Source organism: Oncorhynchus nerka, linkage group LG14 (assembly GCF_034236695.1).
Source record: "Oncorhynchus nerka isolate Pitt River linkage group LG14, Oner_Uvic_2.0, whole genome shotgun sequence".
Classification (NCBI taxonomy): domain Eukaryota; kingdom Metazoa; phylum Chordata; class Actinopteri; order Salmoniformes; family Salmonidae; genus Oncorhynchus; species Oncorhynchus nerka.
The window spans coordinates 25,194,131-25,215,622 of record NC_088409.1 but is presented as its reverse complement, the minus strand read 5'-3'; the positions used below and the strand labels follow the sequence as shown (position 1 = coordinate 25,215,622).

The window sequence follows — 21,492 nt, the reverse complement described above, 5'->3', positions numbered from 1 at the left end:
TGGAATGCAGCAGTTTTAGGAAGGGTTATGTCTAAGCTGGTGTGTGTTCTCCAGTGGAATGCAGCAGTCTTAGGAAGGGTTGTGTCTAAACTGGTGTGTGTTCTCCAGTGGAATGCAGCAGTCTTATGGAGGGTTGTGTCTAAGCTGGTGTGTATTCTCCAGTGGAATACAGCAGTCTTAGGAAGGGTTGTGTCTAAACTGGTGTGTGTTCTCCAGTGGAATGCAGCAGTCTTAGGAAGGGTTGTGTCTAAGCTGGTGTGTGTTCTCCAGTGGAATGCAGCAGTCTTAGGAAGGGTTGTGTGTTCTCCAGTGGAATGCAGCAGGACGGTGCATTTCTCTCCCTGGATCAGACCCTCGTCTCCAGACACAGAAAGGATCATCCGCCGACGCAACTGGCTCTGGAGCACACGGTGACACTAACAGCTCTGGAGCACACGGTGACACTAACAGCTCTGGAGCACACGGTGACACTAACAGCTCTGGAGCACATGGTGACACTAACAGCCCTGTGAATGATCCATGTTGAAACCTTCCAACTAAACAATTTCCTGCCAAACGTTGTCAGTGTGTTGCGTTGGTCCATTTAAGGCTCATTCCAGAGGGACCAGTGTCTATGGGTTCTCTCCACCATTGTACTTGGTTGAATTAAGGTCACTGATTAGTAAGTTAGTGTCCTCGCCTGGTCATTTAGGTCTTATTTGAAAGGGAAAAAACAGCAGACCCTAGGTCCTCCATGGAATGAGACACCCCTGATTTAAGAACAGTGGGTCTACTTGAACAGGGTCTCTAGGTAGTTGTTCAGGCATAGATCTAGGACCAGCATACATTCCCCACATGACACCATGTTGTTTTCTAATAATAGAGTCAAACATATTTGACACCTGGATCAAAGACAGACAAGTAAACTGGATTCTTTAAACGAAAAAACTACACTTTATTAAGAAGTGAGAGACCGGTGGAGTGGTGTTACAGTGATGTCATCATGCCAGAGGACGTTCTCTCTCTACATACACAAAGCAGAGCTCAACACCATCTTTCCTCTTCAGTTTCATCTCCACTTTTCCTCTCGCGTTGTCACTTCCTGAGCAGGGTCACTGTGGGGTCAATCCCGTCTCTCGGTCCAACAAGCTCCAATGCTGAGTCTAGTGCTGTTTCCTCCTGAATGAGCATCCTGGGTGAAAAAGAAAGAGTTAGTTATGGTCCCAGACAGATTTTACTTTTATATGGTAGGGAGAGTGAGGTCAAACTACTGTTTATTGTTAAGGCCAGACTGACAGCCTAGCGGGGGAAGGAGATATGAGGATAGCAAACTACTATTGATAAGGCCAGACTGACAGCCTAGCGGTTATTCAATTATTTCATCTAAACTGCACGCGGATCTGCATAGCCAGGTGCTAAAATGGTTCTATTTTTTATTCTTGATGCGCTGCAACTCCCGCCTCTCCTCATTGGCTTTTAGGAGCATATACCCATGTTGGTTATTGAAATATGAACTAAAGGTCCACACACCAGTCCAGTCGGCGGTGGTAATGCACTTTAAAGTTGGTTGCCAACAGACAAAGTCCACAGAAGGAGAGATGACTAGAAACTAACTAGGTTTCCCCTTTTATCTGTGGATTGTCAGAGTAGAGAACATAAAATTGTGTGCAACTCAAAATTGGTCAGTATTCTACAAAGATCCAGAAAAAAAGGACCTTGTGCATTTCAGGTAAAATAACCCAATGCTTATCTCCCAGGACAAATTAGCTTGCTAAATGTTTTGTTTCGACCTGAACAAAAATATAAAATGCAACTATTTCAAAGATTTTACTGAATTACAGTTCATGAGGAAATCATTCAATTTAAATTAATTCATTAGGCCCTAATCAATGGATTTCACATGACTGGGAATACAGATATGCATCTGTTGGTCTAAGAGAACTTTAAAAAATGGGTCTCAGGATCTCGACATGCTATTTCTGCGCATTCGAATTGCCATTGATAAAATGCAATTGCTTTCATAGCTTATTCCTGCCCATACCGTATCCCTGGGCACTCTGTTGACATCCGCAAACTGCTCAGCCACACGTGGTCTGCTGTTGTGAGGGTGATTGGATGTACTGCCAAATTCTCTTAAAATGACGCTGGAGGCAGGGTATGGTAGAGAAAAATATTCAATTCTCTGGCAACAGCTCTGATGGATATTCCTGCAGTCAGTATGCCAATTGCACACTCCCTCAATACCAGACATCTGTGGCATTGTGTTGTCTGACAAAACTGCACATTTGAGTGGCCTTTTGTCCCCAGCACAAGGGGAAGCTGTGTAATAATCATGCTGTTGAATTAGCTTCTTGATACCACACCTGTCAGGTGGATTATCTTGGCAAAGGAGAAATGCTCACTAACAGGGATATTTTATTTCAGCTCATGAAACATGGGACCAACATTTTGCATTTATATAGTTGGTTCAGAGCTTGTTTTGATATTTCAACCTGCGTGTCTTGGATTGCGTCTGGTGTGGACATACAAAACCAACATGGTCCAGTCAGCATGTTATGATATGGACAGACTAGAAACTCACTGCATGCCAATATTGTCAATCATTAATACTAGGACAATATTGACCAAATGACTGGTGATCCAGGAAACGGTATATAGCGCTGCTGTCACTAAGCAAACAATACAGGGAATAGGTTCCACCTGGCAACATCATATAGTGAGAAATATGTTTAACATCAAATCGCAATACACATTTTTTCGGCACTTTGAATAAAGATTCACCCATTTTGAATGTTGTGTTTTTGTGCATCTCTGGGTGATGTCCTATCAATTCCCTTGGTCATTTCATGTGTATCTGAGCCATTGCCGTTCAAGCAGACAGAAATTCAGGCCGGTATGATGTAGCCCTGAGCCTCTCACTACCCTGGAAGTTAATAGGAATATGACTTTTAGATTGCAAAACCGTCTGTCATACATGTCAGATTTGAATACGGGCCGATGTCATAACACGAGAGGTTGTCTTCTCTCCAATGAGCCATTTATCATATTTTTGCAATTTTCTCACAACGAATGTGTAATTTAACAGGGGGTCTAACACATTCCTCCTGTGTCTGCTTCGTCAGTCCAGGGTGCATTGCATGGTGCTGCGGTGAATGTCAGACTCCACGATGAGGCACATCATCTGCAGGTTGAAAATGGTGAGATTGTAGACTAAATTGACAGTGCAGTTTGTTTAGGTGATTTCACAGCTAACTAGCAACTTCATATGCTGATATTGACTTGTGTTGTGTTTAGGTATGTTTGCGAGCCAGTTACCTTCCTAGCTAGCCTATAGAGCATTGTGGATTAGGAAGTTGACTTGCGCTACAACAGATTCCCACGTTGCTACCAACCTTATCATAACAAAATGAAACATTTGTTCACAAAACATTGTCCACAGTGTTATGTAGCACTGTAAATGATAGATGGAAATTCCACTCATTCCTAAGTATTGATTTAATATTGAGGTCCCTGGCGATTTCTAGCCCTACAAACACTGCCAACCTGAGCTGTGGTGAACACAAACCAGCTGAACAGGTAAAGGGTTACTTCAATTGGGGCTATTGAAAAGCAATACATTAAATTATTTGGGTCATGGTCAGTAAAGTATGAAAAAAACTACATTTTCAACTGAAAAACAAAAATGAGTTTTATTTGACATCTCATGGCATGATCCTAGAGTGGCAGGTCAGACTTACAACTAGAAACAGAACAGAGTATTATTTCTGTATACTAGTGTGTTCTTGCAGTTAGTTATTGAAAGGAATCAGTGTGGACTCCTTCCAAACAAAAGACAACCACAAGGTTACTGTATGCCTTGGTTGACACCTCATTCACTCTGGAGACAATGAATGGGCAACACATAAAGGCATCAATTATGTCCAACAGTATTTTTCCATCCTGGACACTGTGTGGAAGGCTGGGTGTGTGTAATATAGTACCTTCTGTGAGGCGTGCTTTACCCCCTGTAGGTTGACACAGGACTGTGGAGCATCCGACACACAGGACGACCGTCTGGGCGTGACTGAACACTGTCGTGATCTTATAGCATCCTGTAGAGAGAACAGTTCAGACACAAATTAACATTCACCTCAATGTCCTGAACGAGACCTACTCGTGTTTTCAGTCCCAACAAATCACACACACAATTTATGTTATAATTACTGTTGTGTTCTTGCAGTTGTGGTTATTGAAAGGAATCAGTGGAGACTCCTTTCCAAAAAAAGACAACCACAAGGTTACTGTATGCCTTGGTTGACACCTCATTCACTCTGGAGACAATGAATGGGCAACACAAAGGCAAGTCGCTACACATCCCTCTAGAAACAAATCAGTCTCAGTAATAACCACCAGACTAGATTTACATTTAAGTCATTTAGTTGGCAACTAACAGAAGAGCACGTACTGTTCCCCTGTGGGAATCAAACCCACAACCCTGGCGTTGAAAGCACCATGCTCTACCAACCGAGCCACACTGGATCACATCGAGTTTCCATTGGCCATGCAAACTCTCCCTTTGGTGGACTGACCAGTTTTACTGAAGACAGGCAAACCAATGACCTGTCAGTTGAATATGGTCCCACATCCCTAGATACTAAACCATGGTCAGTTTAGTTAACGTCGTTTTTTAAATAAAGTAAAGTCAGTTAAGAACACATTCTTATTTACAATGACGGCTGCGCTTGGTGTGAGCTGAGCCGTGGAATCACTTCTAGCTCAGCTACAGGGAGACACACTAACCTGGACATTTGACATCCATAAAATATGAGTTAGGGCTCTGTACAAGACGCTTCTTCTTGTGACTCCTCTTCTCCTCCTCTGAGGTTGGGTGCAACAGGTCCTTTGCGAGCTGAAAGAGAAACCAGAGGGTGGCCATCTTAGAAAATGCAGATGGGAAAGTCCATTTGATCATCTAGCTAGCTAACAAGTTAAACCCATGTCTATACACGAGACGTGTACATAAGTTAGTATAATCAAAAACATTGAACAAATGTTCGTTGGGTAAACGCCTGGCTAGTAACTTCAGTACTGGCTAGCCTACGCTTTTTAACGTTATCTTGTTTAGTTAAAGCCTGCGTACGTCCACTATCAAACATAGGTCAAGGGATGAACATATCTAGTCAAACTGCATCGTGTACAACCGCTGTCAAATGCTTAGAAACAATAAAACATAAAACTAGTTAGCTAGCTAGTTACATGTCAGTCCATGCTTTCTAGTGCATGTACGCCGCCATATTGCGTCAATTCAGCAGACCATAGCACGCGCCTGGCACGCAGTTTAAGATTGTACGAGCTAACCATTGCTTGAATAATCCCGAATAAAAATAAATCGGAATATTTGCAAAGTTCTAATACATCGATGGATGTGGTCATGTCCCGCTCAAACAAAATTCCCAAGCTGAAGCAAGGGTTATATTGCCTGTGTGCGCACTTACTGGCATGTTGGCGAGTTTGTAGCCGTTGCCGAAAAGAAGGATCAACCGGAAGTTGATAGTTAATAAATGAACGGGGCTGGATAGCAGGGGCCGGAAGTGTTTTGTCGCCATTACGTGTCAAGGAGGCGAGGCAAAGGAGGCCATGTTTGTGAGGTAAACTCTTTCTTCCAAATCACACAGGTCGCAGTGTGAGGGAGAGACCACTTAATTTTTAATAGAGACAATTCAATTTTATATTTCTCATCCACCTCATCTTTTCATTTAATTGTCAGTCAAATCCTGTTTGTTACTCGTTGTTGTATCGACGAAAAGAAATATGGTACTAAGGATACACGTATACAGAGATATTGTGATTTATTTCAGTACATGGGTCTCTCACACAGCTAAAATACTTTATTCAAATGGTCGAGCGCCCTCTGCTGTCTATAAGCAGTATCGGCCATTCCTGCTGTCCCATTTCAGTCTGTTCCGTCCACTGTAATAACCGAACCTCTCCCTCTATACGTAATCCTACGTGAACTTCGGCAGGAGAAAGTTTTGGGGCGAAAACGTAGCCCTGTCTGTGTGGAATGGGTGTATGTTAATCGGCCTTTGGAAGAAAATAACTTGACATTTTGGCTTGATAAATGGATTTTAACAAAGCTTTGCGGCGCTGTAGAATTGTATAGCCAATTGAAGTGCAGAAGCGTTTGTTCCAACGTTCGTTTTTAACTTGTGGCGTTCTGTTTTATTTTTCTCGGACCAAAAGAGACATTGGGGGAGAACCGTATTTACCGGTGACAGTTTTCAAGGGAAAGGGAAAACAAGCGGATTTTATGCTAAAGAAAAGCAGAAACTCCCCAGGAGAAATGAGAGTGTAATTTTGACCTTCGTGTATGTTGATCAATACGTTTTAAGGCATTTCTTAAACGTTACAAATAAGTGTATGAAGAACATTGGAAAGTGTACTGGTTTTGTAAAGTGTCATAGTTTCTGATAATTCACCAACATTTTGAAAGACATTATGGCGAAGAAGTACGACTTCCTTTTCAAATTATTACTCATCGGAGATAGTGGAGTGGGGAAAACATGTCTGATTATTCGATTTGCTGAGGACAACTTCAACTCAACCTACATATCAACTATCGGTATGTAGCCTAGCTCTATGAAATCTCATTTAATCGGTTATAGCCTAATCGGCCCCAAAATATTCAGCAACCCTTTAAATTTGTCATTGCTGATATAGGCACCATTATGTCAGCAACATATAATGCCACGTTCTTATCACTTTCACCACGCAGTTATCTCACGTTTCCAGTTCTGCTGTGTTCATGTCTCTACACGTCTCTATCGCTGTCTTCCTATATCTCAATCTGATATCCCTATTGTAGTTCACCTACATTGTTGCTGTACTGCTGTTTCTATATCTTCTCCATATCCCCCTCTCCCCTCCCTCACTTTACCCAGAGGGTCCACCCACCCCCATTCCTCCTATCTCTCCTATCTCTTTTCAGTCTCTCATTATCAGAAAAATGGTAGTCCTCCCTTGGAATTCACAGTTTAAGACGCCCATCTTCTCTGTCCTCTCTCTCCGTCCCTGTCCTGCAGGAAACCCAGACAATAACAAACCCAGAGACTGTGTGTGTGTGTGTGTGTGTGTGTGTGTGATTATGGTACAACACGGTAGAATGGGGCAGAGCTAGACAGACTATCACTATCCCAGTGAAAGTTTGATGAATTGAGAATGCCTGTCTCACCCTCCATGCATGTCAAAATGGTTTAATTGGCATGACCTATATTTGCTGCAATGTGTGTGGGAATTTAACTCATTGTCTTCCCTCCCTTCCTGTCGACCTCCTCCCTCCCCTCTCTCTGTCATCCTCCCATCCTTTCTTCAGGCATCGACTTTAAAGTAAAGACGATAGACGTGGAGGGAAAGAAAGTCAAACTGCAAGTCTGGTAAGAGAAGAGGATCCAGACAAAGACAGAATGAAAGGTCCATTTAGGACTACTGTTTCCATTTAGGACTACTGTTTCCATTTAGGACTACTGTTTCCATTTAGGACTACTGTTTCCATTTAGGACTACTGTTTCCATTTAAGACTACTGTTTCCATTTAGGACTACTGTTTCCATTTAGGACTACTGTTTCCATTTAGGACTAATGTTTGCTGCTCTCGAAGAGTGATGACAGTTATGGGACCCACACACAGATTTTATTCAACTCCTCGTGTGTTATGGACGTTTGTCTACTTCTCTTTCTCAGAGGAAAGAGGAACCACCCTTTTTACCAAAACAACCAACTGTTTATGACAGGGTTTTCTGTCCAAATGTCACTCAAAGGGTCACCACTCACTGATTGTAGTACAAGACCTTAAGAATGTAAGATTGTGATTTTATTTGTCGTGTTAGACTAAAGGCATGCAACCCAGTATGCAATAGCTGCAATATACACTACAAATCAAATTGTATTTGTCACATGTGCCAAATACAACAGGTGTAGCCCTTACCGTGAAAGGCTTACTGACAAGCCCTTAACCAACAATGGAGTTCAGGAAATGTAGGGGGACAATGTAAATAGTCCTGGTGGCCATTTGATGAATTGTTCAGCAGTCTTATGGCTTGGGGGTAGAAGCTGTTAAGGAGCCTTTTGGTCCTAGACTTGGCGCTCCGGTACCGCTGCCTTGCTGGGGTGACTGGAGTTGTTGACAATATTTTGGGCCTTCCTCTGACAGCGCCTAGTATAGAGGTCCTGGATGTCAGCAAACGTATTCTTATCTTATTTTCAAAGACTGCCTAGGAACAGTGGGTTAACTGCCTTGTTCAGGGGCATATTGACAGATTTTTACCTTGTCACCTCGGGATTTGATCGTGCAACCTTTCAGTTACAAGTCCAACGCTCTAACCACTAGGCTACCTGCAGCCCGATGGTGCAGCTATAGAACTTATTGAGGATCTGGGGACCCATGCCGAAAAGGTGTTGTTGTGCCCTCTTCACAATTGTCTTGGTGTGTTTGATAGTTTGTTGGTGATGTGGACACCAAGGAACTTGAAACTCTCGACCCGCTCCACTTCAGTCCCGTCGATGTTATCGGGGGCCTGCTCGGCCCTCCTTTTCCTATAGTCCACGTTCAGCTCCTTTGTCTTGCTCACATTGAGAGGTTGTTGTTCTGGCACCGCAATGCCAGGTCTCTGAACTCCTCCCTAATAGGCTGTCTCATCGTTGTCGGTGATCAGGCCTACCACTGTTGTGTCGTCAGCAAACTTAATGATGGTGTTGGAGTCGTGCTTGGCCACGCAGTCGTGGGTGAACAGGGAGTGCAGGAGGGGACTCAACATGGGCCCCAGTGATGCGAATCAACATGGCAGATGTGTTGTTGCCTACCCTTACCACCTGGGGGTGGCCTGTCAGGAAGTCCAGGATCCAGTTGCAGATGGAGGTGTTTATTCCCAGGGTCCTTAGCTAGTGATTAGCTTTTTTGGGCACTGGTGTTGAACGCTGAGCTGTAGTCAATGAACAGCATTCTCACATATGTGTTCCATTTGTCCAGGTGGGAAAGGGCATTGTGGAGTGCAATAGAAATTGCATCATCTGTGGATCTGTTGGGGTGGTATGCAAATTGGAGTGGGTCTAAGGTTTCTGGCATGATGGTGTTGATGTGAGCCATGACCAGCCTTTCAAAGCACTTCATGGCTACCGAAGTGAGTGCTACGGGGCGGTAATCATGTAGGCAGGTTACCTTCGCTTTCTTGGTCACAGGGACTATGGTGGTCTGTTTTGAAACGTGTAAGTATTACAGACTCTGCCAGGGAGAGGTTGAAAATGTCAGTGAAGACACTTGCCAGTTGGTAATGCTTTGAGTACACGTCCTGGTAATCCATCTGTCCCTGCGGCCTTGTGAATGTTGACCTGTTTAAAGGTCTTGCTCACATCGGCTACAGAGAGCGTGATCATACAGTCATCCGGAACAGCTGGTGCTCTCATGCATGCTTCAGTGTTACTTGCCTCAAAGCGAGCATAAAAGGCATTTAGCTCATCTGGTAGGCTTGCGGTGACCAAAAGCATGTGGACGGGCACCTGTTTGTTGAACATATCATTCCAGATTCATGGGCATTAATATGGGGTTGATGTCAGGGCTTTGTGCAGGCTAGTCAAGTGCTAACACACCAATCTCGACAAACCATTTTTGTATGGACCTGGATTTGTGCACAGGGGCTTTGTCATGCTGAAACAGGAAAGGGCCTTCCCCCAAACTGTTGCCACAAAGTTGGAAGCACAGAATCGTCCAAAATGTCATTGTATGCTGTAGTGTTAAGATTTCCCTTCACTGGAACTAAGGGGCCTAACAAGGGGCCTAACCCGAACCACGAAAAACAGCCCCAGATCATTATTCCTCCTCCACCAAACTGTACAGTTGGCACTATGCATTGAGGCAGGTAGCTTTGTCGTGGCATCAGCCAAACCCAGATTTGTCGGTTGGACTGCCAGATGGTAAAGCGTGATTCATCGTTCCAGAGAACATGTTTCCACTGCTCCAGAGTCCAATGGCAGCTAGCTTTACACCACTCTAGCTGACGCTTGGCATTATATGCATGGAGATCTTAGGCTTGTGTGAGTCTGTTCAGCCATGGAAACCCATTTCATCAAGCTCCCGATGAACAGTTCTTATGCAGAGGCAGTTTGGAACTTGGTAGTGAGTGTTACAACAGACTATTTTTACACGGTACGTGCTTCAGCACTCAACAGTCCCGTTCTGTGAGCTTTTGTGGCCTACCACTTCATGGCTGAGCCGTTGTTGCTCCTAGACGTTTCCACTTCACAATAACAGCACTTACAGTTCACTTGGGCAGTTCTAGCACGAACTGACTTGTTGGAAAGGTTGCATCCTATGACGGTGCCACGTTGAAAGTCACTGAGCTCTTCAGTAAGGCCATTCTACTGCCAATGTTTGTCGATGGAGATTGCATGGCGGTGTGCTCGATTTTTATACACCTGTCAGCAATGGGTGTGGCTGAAATAGCCGAACCCACTAATTTTAGAAGAGATGTCCACATACTTTTTTATATATAGTGTATATCTGGCATATGTCACTGAGTACACTGAGACATTGACTGGCAAGGCCTTTGGTCTAGGCTATGACTTCACCTATGTTTTATCTGTCAGTGAATGCCAGTGAGTTATCATAAAGTCAGACATGAAGTCTGAAGCAGCCATAAAGAGTTTATTGAATTGGCATGAAACATACGCATCTCTCATCTCTGTGGATTCCACACCCCTGGTAGAAGTTGTCCTTTGATACAGGATCAGGTTAACCTCCCCAAATCCTGACTTGAGCCGTTAGGGGGGGATATGCCGTACTGACCATCACAGGAGGCTACTGAGGGGAGAATGGCACCAAACACCTGGAAACCATGGAAACCATGTTTTTGATGTATTTGTTACCGTTCTACTTATTCCGCTCCAGTCATTAGAACGAGTCTGTCCTCCCAAATTTAAGGTGCCACCAACCTCCTTTGCTGACCATAGCTCAGTGTGTAGGTGGGGAACTTCTACGTTCTGTGCTGTGAGAACATTAGTGTGACCATAGCGTAATGTTTTTGCAGAAGCGTGGATAAATGATGTGCTGGACACATGTGTGTAAAGGCTGTATCGCTCTGGATATGTATGTGTAAACAGTGTACTCTTTGAATTGGGTGCTGCATTAGAAAAACAGGAAATGTGTAGAGAAAGGACAGCCACCAACTGCCAACACAGACACATCTGCAGTAGTTTCAGTGCTTACTACAGATGTAGGATCTTAATTTGATCATGCTTTTGTTGCTGAGAATCTTCCTGCAAAGCATGAAATGCAAACTTGCAGTGCATTTGATTTTTAAAAAGGGTTCTAAAAATGTGTAATTTCCACTTTCAGACTTGATTTACCCTTATGGAAAATGTATCAACCCCTACAAAAATGTAAATTAATTATAATCCACATAATAATTCACATTTCCTTTTGCTGCAGGATTATTTTCCTGTTGTAGCAAACTGGCTCAAATTAAGATCCTACATCTGTCCTCCAGGGTGTTCAAAGAGCTACTTTTTGAAGGTGAACCATTTTCCCTAATGTATTGTGTTTTCAGGGACACAGCAGGGCAGGAGAGGTTTAAGACCATCACTACAGCCTACTACAGAGGAGCTATGGTGAGTCTCTCAACTCTCTCTCAATCAGATCACAAGTGATTTCATCATCTACACCTGTCTAAAACTGTGAGCACAATCAGAATGTGGACAAGATCAGGACAAAAGGGGCATCTTAGCACCAGGCATAAACGGCCCTTCTCTCTCTCTTCACCTTTGAAGATATGAGAGAACATTATGGGTGTAAGGTTATGACTGGAACTATTAGTATCAAATTTCTTACATCCATCAGGTTGATTTTGAATTGCACAATGTTTTATTTTTGTCTGACTCATGTCTCCTGTGATCTCTCAGGGCATCATCCTGGTGTATGACATCACAGACGAGAAGTCCTACGAGAACATTCAGAACTGGATGAAGAGCATTAAGGAGGTGACGGGGCAACACAGACTGACTGTTGACAGGGGAACACAGACTGACTGTTGACAGGGGAACACAGACTGACTGTTGACAGGGGAACACAAACTGACTGTTGACAGGGGAACACAGACTGACTGTTGACAGGGAAACACAGACTGACTGTTGACAGGGAAACACGAAGACTGACTGTTGACAGGGAAACACGAAGACTGACTGTTGACAGGGAAACACAGACTGACTGTTGACAGGGAAACACAGACTGACTGTTGACAGGGGAACACAAACTGACTGTTGACAGGAAAACACGAAGACTGACTGTTGACAGGGAAACACAGACTGACTGTTGACAGGGAAACACGAAGACTGACTGTTGACAGGGGAACACAGACTGACTGTTGACAGGGAAACACGAAGACTGACTGTTGACAGGGGAACACAGACTGACTGTTGACAGGGGACCACAAACTGACTGTTGACAGGGGAACACAAACTGACTGTTGACAGGGGAACACAGACTGACTGTTGACAGGGGAACACAGACTGACTGTTGACAGGGGAACACAGACTGACTGTTGACAGGGGAACACAGACTGACTGTTGACAGGGGAACACAGACTGACTGTTGACAGGGGAACACAGACTGACTGTTGACAGGGAAAACACGAAGACTGACTGTTGACAGGGAAACACAGACTGACTGTTGACAGGGAAACACAGACTGACTGTTGACAGGGGAACACAAACTGACTGTTGACAGGGAAACACGAAGACTGACTGTTGACAGGGAAACACAGACTGACTGTTGACAGGGAAACACGAAGACTGACTGTTGACAGGGGAACACAGACTGACTGTTGACAGGGGAACACAGACTGACTGTTGACAGGGGAACACAAACTGACTGTTGACAGGGGAACACAAACTGACTGTTGACAGGGAAACACAGACTGACTGTTGACAGGGAAACACAGACTGACTGTTGACAGGGGAACACAAACTGACTGTTGACAGGGGAACACAGACTGACTGTTGACAGGGGAACACAAACTGACTGTTGACAGGGGAACACGACATACTAACTGTTGTGAAAGAGGGAAGGGACAAGACATGACACAGGCCAGAAAGAAACTGATGGCAGCATTTTCTCAGGCCTCTAGGAAGGATTTGAAACAATAAAATGAGACATAAGCAACACTACCAAGAGGGTCTCATACCACTGTTTCCTTATTCCTTGGTCAGTGATGGATGACTTTTAGAAAAGGAATGACTATACAGGACATTAAACAACCCCTAGACAGACAGTCTTATGGAATGACTGTACAGGACATTAAACAACCCCTAGACAGACAGTCTTATGGAATGACTGTACAGGACATTAAACAACCCCTAGACAGACAGTCTTATGGAATGACTGTACAGGACATTAAACAACCCCTAGACAGACAGTCTTATGGAATGACTGTACAGGACATTAAACAACCCCTAGACAGACAGTCTTATGGAATGACTGTACAGGACATTAAACAACCCCTAGACAGACAGTCTTATGGAATGACTGCACAGGACATTATTCTGATTGACCAGACTTCTTATTGCCATCTATAAACCACAGTAACAAGGGTTACATTGAGACTAGATGTTAGTCTGTTTTCTAGGGGGGTTCCTTTAGTGAATAACGGGGCATACAACTGCACTCCCAGAAACATGTTTACATTTGTTTGCAGAGTTAACAAAGATAAGTTCAAAGTGAACATATTCAAATGAGTTCATGATTTCCCATCTGAACCAAGAGTTAGACGTGGCTCCAATTTAGAGCTGAATTAAAGCCTCTCCTAGAGGGTGCTTGGGGAGGCAGAACTAAGGGCAGAAGATGAGGGATACATCATTGAAATATAAAATGGATGACAACTCCCTATCTTTTATCCCCCAGAATGCATCAGCGGGGGTCAGCCGGATGTTGCTAGCTAACAAGTGTGACATTGAGGCCAAGAGGAAGGTATCCAAGGAAACGGGGGAAAAGGTGAGCCTCGACAATTTTTTTATGATCATTGTTTTGATTATGAAGTGTTTTCTTTCAATGATATTGACACTGATGTGCAGATGTTAGTGATGGATGAATGGATGTGTGGATCATTGAGGGAGAAGAGCTCCGACTTTTCAAGCTGAAGATCACTGACGTCATGATTTGACCTCGTATTTTTCTGAGTTCCCAGTTGTTTTGAACGTGGCATAAACTCTGCTGATTAGGAGAGGGAAGTGACATCATATCCTGCTATAATCACACTTGTGTTCTGTTGTTGACAGCTGGCAAAGGATCATGGGATCAGATTCTTTGAGACCAGTGCAAAGGCCAGCATCAATGTTGATGAGGTGAGATAAATATGTTATTTTAGATATTATATTTATGTCCTTTATTCAATCACAGTGTCTTTATCTGGTCCTTTATTATGCATTTCACATGGGGAATATGGGTGATATGTTGTCCTTTTCATACAGGTTACATGTGCCCCACAGCCTAATAATCCCCATACCCCCTCTCACCTACTGTTACCCTTTCTCTGCCCCTCTCTCCCTGCACCTCTTCCTGCCTCTCTGTAGTCTTTTATGGCTTTGGCTCGAGATATTCTACTGAAGTCCAGCAAGAAGCCGGGCCCCACAGGTCGCGAGGTCAAAATCACCAACGCTGAGAAGAAATCCTCCAAATGTCTCCTACTGTAGAGGCAGAGCTGGCCTGTCCTGGCTGACTCTTCGTTGCCTGAGGGAACTATCACATATAGGAACAATATTATTGCAAAGGAAAGGGTTTCAAAGGCGCAATCCACAAGTTCTCTGTCCCCTGTGGCAACAAGATCAATTTCATAAACTATTAACTTGAGAAAAAATATAATGTTTTCATTTACTTCCCCCTCCCCTTTAAAAAGTGCTAACTACACTTTTTTTTAAACCAGAAAGCAAACTTCTGGATTGCACTTTTAATGACCATGTAACTATGTTGAGGTGGTCCAAGGGCATTTTACAGAGGAATATCCAGTGGTTTGTTTAAAGAATAGGATGAACACCACCTTGATTTCACCCAAAACATGTTTTGTATCAACTGTCTTCAATCTCCTGCAATGGCTTTGTTGTCTTGGTGACTGACTGATTGACATGGTATGTTTACACTCCACCAGAGCCATTCAGAGTTAAGGAAAATGTCTTCCATGTTGGCTCCACATGTTCCATGAGACAACATTCCAAAATGAATTCCTTCTCCAATGATCTGTTGAACTAGATTTTTTGGAACCAACATGGTGGTCGATCAAATTCTAAATCCCAAACGGAGTTTTCTGAACTCTGTAATCCCATGGCTCTGGACTTCACACTGTAGAGTAGTGGTGCACAGCTCCTTAATGGAACAAGAGTCTGCTGTGTTTCATTCTATCTCTCTATGTCAGAGGAATTATTTTTCCTTGATTAACCAGGAACATTAACAAGTGACCTTTCAGTCAAACTGCCAATCACATTCTTGCTTTTTGATTGAACAGTTGATGTAACAGTAGATTGTCTGGAGAGTGTAATCACTGGGCTCCTCGGATGGAAATGAGTTCCTGATGGAGAGACCAGGTCAAAAAGCAGCAGGTATTACTGTAACATTAAAGGTAACTACTACCATAATGGGGACCCTAGAGGACCTGAGTTGTGCACCGCTGACAGAATCACTTTTCAGTGTCATAGCCAAAGAATTTAAATTAGGACAACACACAGACATTCCTTTCCATTTGTTTTATTTCTATGTTCATAGCAGCTCATAGTGTTTAGGAGGAGCACAGGGGGCATTCTAGAGAGTGACGGGAGTTTAGATCTATATGCTGTAACTATGGTGATGGTACATTATGCTCTTAAAGGGATAGTTCACCCTGAATTATAAATTTGCCTGTGTTTTCCACACTACGTAAAGATGAGTGATCTGGGTTGTGCCTGTTGTAAACTATTCTTCTACTACATAAAGTGTGGTATATGGATGGACTGAGGATGTGGAAGAGGGAGACAGGGAAGTGCAATATGAGAGGAGAGGAGTGATGAGAGAATGAGATGGATAGATGAAGCAAGGGAACAAAAACAGTAAAGCAAGTGTCATAGAGACAGGGATGGAATGATGCTGATAGACATACTGACCCTTTCTGATCTGATAGACATACTGACCCTTTCTGATCTGATAGACATACTGACCCTTTCTGATCTGATAGACATACTGACCCTTTCTGATCTGATAGACATACTGACCTTTTATCTCATGCACCTGTTCAACAGCTTTGTTAAAAAAGAAACACCCTTCCTTCCTCTTTCAGACAGACCAGGGCCCTGGTCCAATGCACCCCTGGAGGTAATCACTGATGTACTACTGGATAGATTTGCAAATATATCTCTCCATATATTATTTACTGTACTGTGATTGGACAAGTCTTCCACCTCGATACTCTCACCAATCCAAACGTGTCAGATCAGTGATTACTCTGAAGGAAGGAATGATGTATCTTCCCATGCCAGACACTACATAATCATTACTGTGCCAGCAAGCTTCTCTGTCTATGGGTTCATTTCAATTCTCTAAAGTGGCTTCCACTGGGAAGAAGACAAGGGGAAGAAGCTACTCCAGACTATTGAGATGATGCACCCGGTGTGTTTTTACTCTGATATCTCACTGTCCCCTCCCTCACCTTTCCTCTTTTCCTTCACACACATGTTCACCCTATCCACCATTCCTTGTCTGATCAATTATCTTATGACCAATGTATACCAGTTTACATACACGCTGCTTAGCCTATTCAATAAAAGACTGTCAAAAAGAACCCTTCTGTTTTGTAGGCTTATACTTTAATTTTCTCAGAGAGAATTGCATGTTGGTGCATCACTCTTATCTCTCCCACTAAAATAGTGTATCTCAGCTTACAGGAATCAGTGCATTGTCTCCCACTCTCCAAACCTTCACAGTTTCATGAATAAATCTAACAGCCCCCCCTAAAGAGCATTGCTGCATTTTTACACTATGACAATACCAGCTGGGCAAAATGTGTCCTTTAATGGCTTACATAAATGTTCTTGTTGAGCCCCTCTCCATTCTTCCCCCTGGTATGTATAGGCCTATATAAGAGATGAGGATGGAACCAAAGTGAAACATAATGTAACATACAGACAGTCCTATAGTGTGAGACATGTATAATAGTGAACTACAACTGCCTATAGTCCTGGGACTACAAACTTCCTGGAGGCCTCACAGTGCAGTGAAATCCTATCTGATTGGCTGGCTGCAGTAATCCTTGAAGGTGGGTGCCCCTCCCGCGCAGCATCAGCACCAGGACACGCAGGCTTTGCCGCATCCTCCACGCGCGTCTGGCGTGCCTTTTCGTCACATGACGACGTGTCGGTTTACAAACACTAGGCATTCCTTTCTTTTGCCTCTATGGTGAAGGAGAGATAATGGAGGGATGGGGTGATGGTGAACGGGAAAGAGAAGAATGATCATCAGCAAGGCTCTTTGACTTGGGAAACGGATGTGTGTGAAACTGGAACCGATCGCTTGAGGTGTGTGTGTGACGTATAATTCGGTGCAGTGAGGTAGATGTCCGGGATATACACGAGCAGAACGGGAGGCCCGCGTGACTGCTGCAGGGAAGAGAGAAGAGGACAGAGGGGGTTGAGTTTGTGTGGTCCACCGCAAAACTCCCACGGAGTCAAAAGATGGAAAGAGGAGGCATAGCAAATGAAAACAGCACAAACGTGCCGACGGCTCAAGGAGGATGGACTTTCTATAATTTATTTACGTTTACTTTCGACGGATTTAAGTAATTTCTTAACCTGAACGGCTTGCCGACCGGACCGATTAAGATCTGATCAAGAGCTATCTCTCTCATCCTTCGGATAGGTCCGGTAGTCGGACCTTCGTGAGGACAGGACAACTCGGGCCTTGTTTCGATGCTTGTTCCTCGTCACCTTGACAAGATCCAGACCCACTCACCGCCCTACGCAATACACGTCGTTTCTCATTACCGTAGAAACAACGGGATATCTGGTGCTTAATAACGGGTGCTGCTACAGGACTGCGGCCTCGGGGCTCCGCCCACCGCAATGCTATGGGCCTTGGGAGGTAGAGATATGGAGAGAAAAGAACGGAGCTGTGTGTCGTAAATGCATTCAGGTTCTCAAGGATTAGCCCTAGGTATTTTTTCTTATTTTTCTCCTCACGTGAACATGTTGAAGTTTGTCTGGAGTGCAGATGTAATAGGACATATACACTCTGCTAAGCAGCTATTGCTCTTTTCATATGCTAAATAGCCCAGTCTTCTGAGTTGAGAGTTTTTGGAAACGGCACTGTGGCGTGTCAGGATCGAACCTTGGGGATTATTGCACAACGGGCTTTGTCATCTGCCAATTGACAACGCAGGGCCAAAGTGAAAAGGGGGTGATTTTTTTCAAAGCAACCAACTCTCCATCTCTCTTACACACTCACACACACACACGCACGCACACACACACACACACACACCGCATATAGGCCTACGCACACATACACAGACTCACCACTCTCCACACATACACACACCAGCCATGCCATCCCCGTCAGACTCCAGCAGTGTAGTGTCAGCCTCTGGGTCTAGGGGCTGGTCAGATAGCTGCCGGGGCATGTCTGGCCGTCAGGGTGGGGCCAAACTGCTGCTGTACCTGGGGCTGTGTCACCTGGGCCTGGGGGCCATGGTCCTGGCCTTCTCCTTCACCAGCATGGCCTTCACATCCTCAGCCCGCGTCCGACAGTCCTGCCCCTTCTGGGCCGGCTTCTTTGTGAGTATCCTGTGGGAGCATCTCTAAATGGGCTGAATCACTACCTTTCCTTCATCTGCACTGATAACGAGGGACTATCCTGGAGACCTAAATATCATGTTTAGCAGGATAATCATAAGTCCATTATGCAATGGAGGAACATGATCGTAATTTTAAAAAATAGATTTACGGTTTACAGATGTGTGACCTTCATTTGATCACTATTTCACAAGCAAGGAATAAGGCCTTTAAGAAATGTAAGAACTCTCAAGAGCAGCATGATTTTGTCCTATATAAACGTCACAGAAATGAAGCACAGAGCAGGATGGATGAAGCTAAGAGGGGTTACTTTGCTGAGAAAATATTTGAAAACTAAAATGACCCTAAAAAGCTTTGGAAATCATTTAAGGAACTAGGCTGTAGTAGTACTACCAAAAACAAACTAAACAGTGTTGGACTGAACATCAAAGGGGAGATGGTATATGAAAAAGCAGAGGTTGCCAATGAATTCTACTCTGTTTTTACTTCTGTTGCCAGCAAGCTGGTTAGCAAGCTGCCCACCAGTTCTGGTGTGTATGGAAGCAACCAACTCAATACGTATTATGTAGATTTAGGGGTTCAGCCAAACTCTTTTTCTTTTGCAAAGGTAGAAACAGCCAAAATAGTCAGTATGCTGGCAGAGCTTAAATGCTCCAAAGTCACAGGCCTGGATAATATTCCTGCAAGGTTTCTAATAGATTCTGCTGAGCAAATTGGCCCTTGTATTACGCATATTGTTAATCTCTCTCTTGAACAAGGCACCTTTCCCAGGGACATGAAACAAGCAAAAGTTATACCTCTGTATAAGAAGGGGATAAAGTCTGACCCTGGGAATTATAGGCCTGTATTTATCCTCTGTATAAGAAGGGGATAAAGTCTGACCCTGGGCCTGTATCTATCCTCAGTGTAACATCAAAGATCCTGGAGAGAATTGTACATGAGCAAATGTTTGAATATGTTAACAAACAGGGTCTAATGTATGATTTTCAGTCAGGTTTTAGAAAAACATACTCCACTGATTCATGTCTACTTTACTTGACTGACTTCATCAGGAAAAAGATTGATGAGGGAAATCTGTGTGGAATGGTACTGCTTGACCTAAGGCCTTTGATACAGTCTCCAAACTGGAGGCGCTGGGGTTAAGCAGTATCCCTCTAGGCTGGGTAAATTCCTATTTATCAGGAAGGGAGCAAGTAATAGAGGTTAATGGTTCACTGTCTCAGGCATAACCAATGAGTTGTGGCGTTCCGCAGGGGAGCATGCTTGGGCCTCTGCTGTTTTTATTGTATATTAATGATATGAAAGATGCTTGTTCTTGCTGTCTTTTTCTTTATGCGGATGACTCTACACTTCTGGTGTCTCACAAAAGTAAAACTATGTTGGAGAGCACCTGACCAGGTGTTGCTGATGTGTGCTTATACAGGTTCAGGAGTAATGCTGGGAAAGGTACTTTCTTGTGCCTCAGAATGGAATGAGTTGCCTCTGCCCATAAAAACAACGTCCTCTCTTGGCAGCTTTAAACATAAAGTAAAAATATGTTTGATGTCCTCTGTGCCCATATGAATAACTATGATGTAACTGGAATGATGATAGATGTTCTTCTTTGTTTTTGTTTTATTATTTCACTGCCATATAGTGTTTAACTGTGTTCCATCTTGTCTAGCCATCTTGTCTCAAGAGGACCACAATGGAAATAAGTCCCAGACTTTATTGTGTGTTATTCTCTATGATTTTATTCATGTGCATGTATGGATTTTAAGTTTTATGTGTTCTTCTTTTTTTTAAATGGTCGAATTAATAAACTAAACTAAACTAAACTTCATGCTAAGCATGAAATGCAAACCTGTAGTGTATTTGAGTTTTTTCCACTTTGAAATTTCTGGCTTGATTTGCCCTAACTGAAAATGTATCAACCACTACAAAAATATCCGCAAATTATAATTCACATAATAATTCACATTTCCTTTTGCGGCAGGATTATTGTCCAAACTGCACCAAACTGTCTCAAATGAAGATCCTACATCTGAATGTGAAACTCAACCCCTGAAAAGACAGAAGGCTGTTTTATAGGTGAAAGTAATATGGAGAATGTCTCTGTCAGATGGAGATGGAGTGCAGATGGAAGAAAGGATTCGTGGAGAAGAAACCTCTTCAGAATATTGAAATGATTCCATATTTCCTGGCTGTGGTTGATTGTGTTCTAGATGTGATAATTGATGAATGTATTTTCCTTACTGTAATGTGTGTGTTGTTCTTAGGTTGTGGCATCAGGGTTAGTTGGACTTATCTCATGGAGAAGACCACTCACTCTGGTGGTGAGTAGTACACAAGTGTCTATTTATATGTCAATGGTGTGTGTGTGTGTGTGTGTGTGTGTGTTTGTGCGTGTGTATGTTTGTGCGTGTGTCTGTGTGTGTGTTTGTGCGTGTGTATGTTTGTGCGTGTGTGTGTGTGTTTGTGCGTGTGTGTGTGTGTGTGTGTGTGTGTTTGTGCGTGTGTATGTTTGTGCGTGTGTATGTAACTGACCAACCTGCTACCTGATTGAAACACAGGTCATCTGCACACCGAGCCCACGGAGCTACAGCCTATAGGCAGCTAGAACAAGTATTTAGGTCACAGGCAAGGTTACTCATCCCATGTGTAGTTCTCTGACCCCCTGCGTGTCCTCCCCATGTCTCCCTCTCCA

The 21,492-nt window shown here is 43.6% G+C and overlaps 2 protein-coding genes, 2 non-coding genes and 1 pseudogene across 5 annotated transcripts; 2 read left to right on the top strand and 3 right to left on the bottom strand.

The window, feature by feature from the left end:
* Nucleotides 1-910: 910 nt before the first annotated feature.
* LOC115126802 (small ribosomal subunit protein eS27-like) lies at nucleotides 911-5,579 on the bottom strand. 2 transcript variants are annotated; one of them, XM_029656443.2, is made up of 4 exons: nucleotides 5,454-5,579; nucleotides 4,759-4,867; nucleotides 3,960-4,070; nucleotides 911-1,171 (listed from the first exon to the last, which is right to left on the bottom strand). In XM_029656443.2, the coding sequence occupies exons 1-4, from the start codon at nucleotides 5,562-5,564 to the stop codon at nucleotides 1,143-1,145; spliced, it is 360 nt and encodes a 119-aa protein (XP_029512303.2). In that variant the 5' UTR covers nucleotides 5,565-5,579; the 3' UTR covers nucleotides 911-1,142. The 2 variants fall into 2 exon arrangements, with proteins under 2 accessions (XP_029512303.2, XP_029512305.2); XM_029656445.2 differs by lacking the exon at nucleotides 911-1,171 and adding an exon at nucleotides 2,378-3,160.
* LOC115126806 (small nucleolar RNA SNORA13) lies at nucleotides 3,754-3,889 on the bottom strand. The gene has a single exon (XR_003863228.1). It is a non-coding gene; the product is annotated as a small nucleolar RNA SNORA13 (small nucleolar RNA).
* Nucleotides 4,185-4,320, bottom strand: LOC115126804 (small nucleolar RNA SNORA13). The gene has a single exon (XR_003863226.1). It is a non-coding gene; the product is annotated as a small nucleolar RNA SNORA13 (small nucleolar RNA).
* Nucleotides 5,580-5,910: 331 nt separating the features above from the next.
* On the top strand, nucleotides 5,911-16,801 carry LOC115118270 (ras-related protein Rab-13). Its single transcript, XM_065027834.1, has 7 exons — nucleotides 5,911-6,580; nucleotides 7,331-7,391; nucleotides 11,555-11,615; nucleotides 11,907-11,984; nucleotides 13,903-13,992; nucleotides 14,277-14,342; nucleotides 14,571-16,801. The coding sequence occupies exons 1-7, from the start codon at nucleotides 6,457-6,459 to the stop codon at nucleotides 14,688-14,690; spliced, it is 600 nt and encodes a 199-aa protein (XP_064883906.1). The 5' UTR covers nucleotides 5,911-6,456; the 3' UTR covers nucleotides 14,691-16,801.
* A 627-nt stretch (nucleotides 16,802-17,428) lies between these two features.
* Nucleotides 17,429-21,492, top strand: part of LOC115123126 (protein ENTREP3-like) — a 72,112-nt pseudogene continuing 68,048 nt past the window's right edge.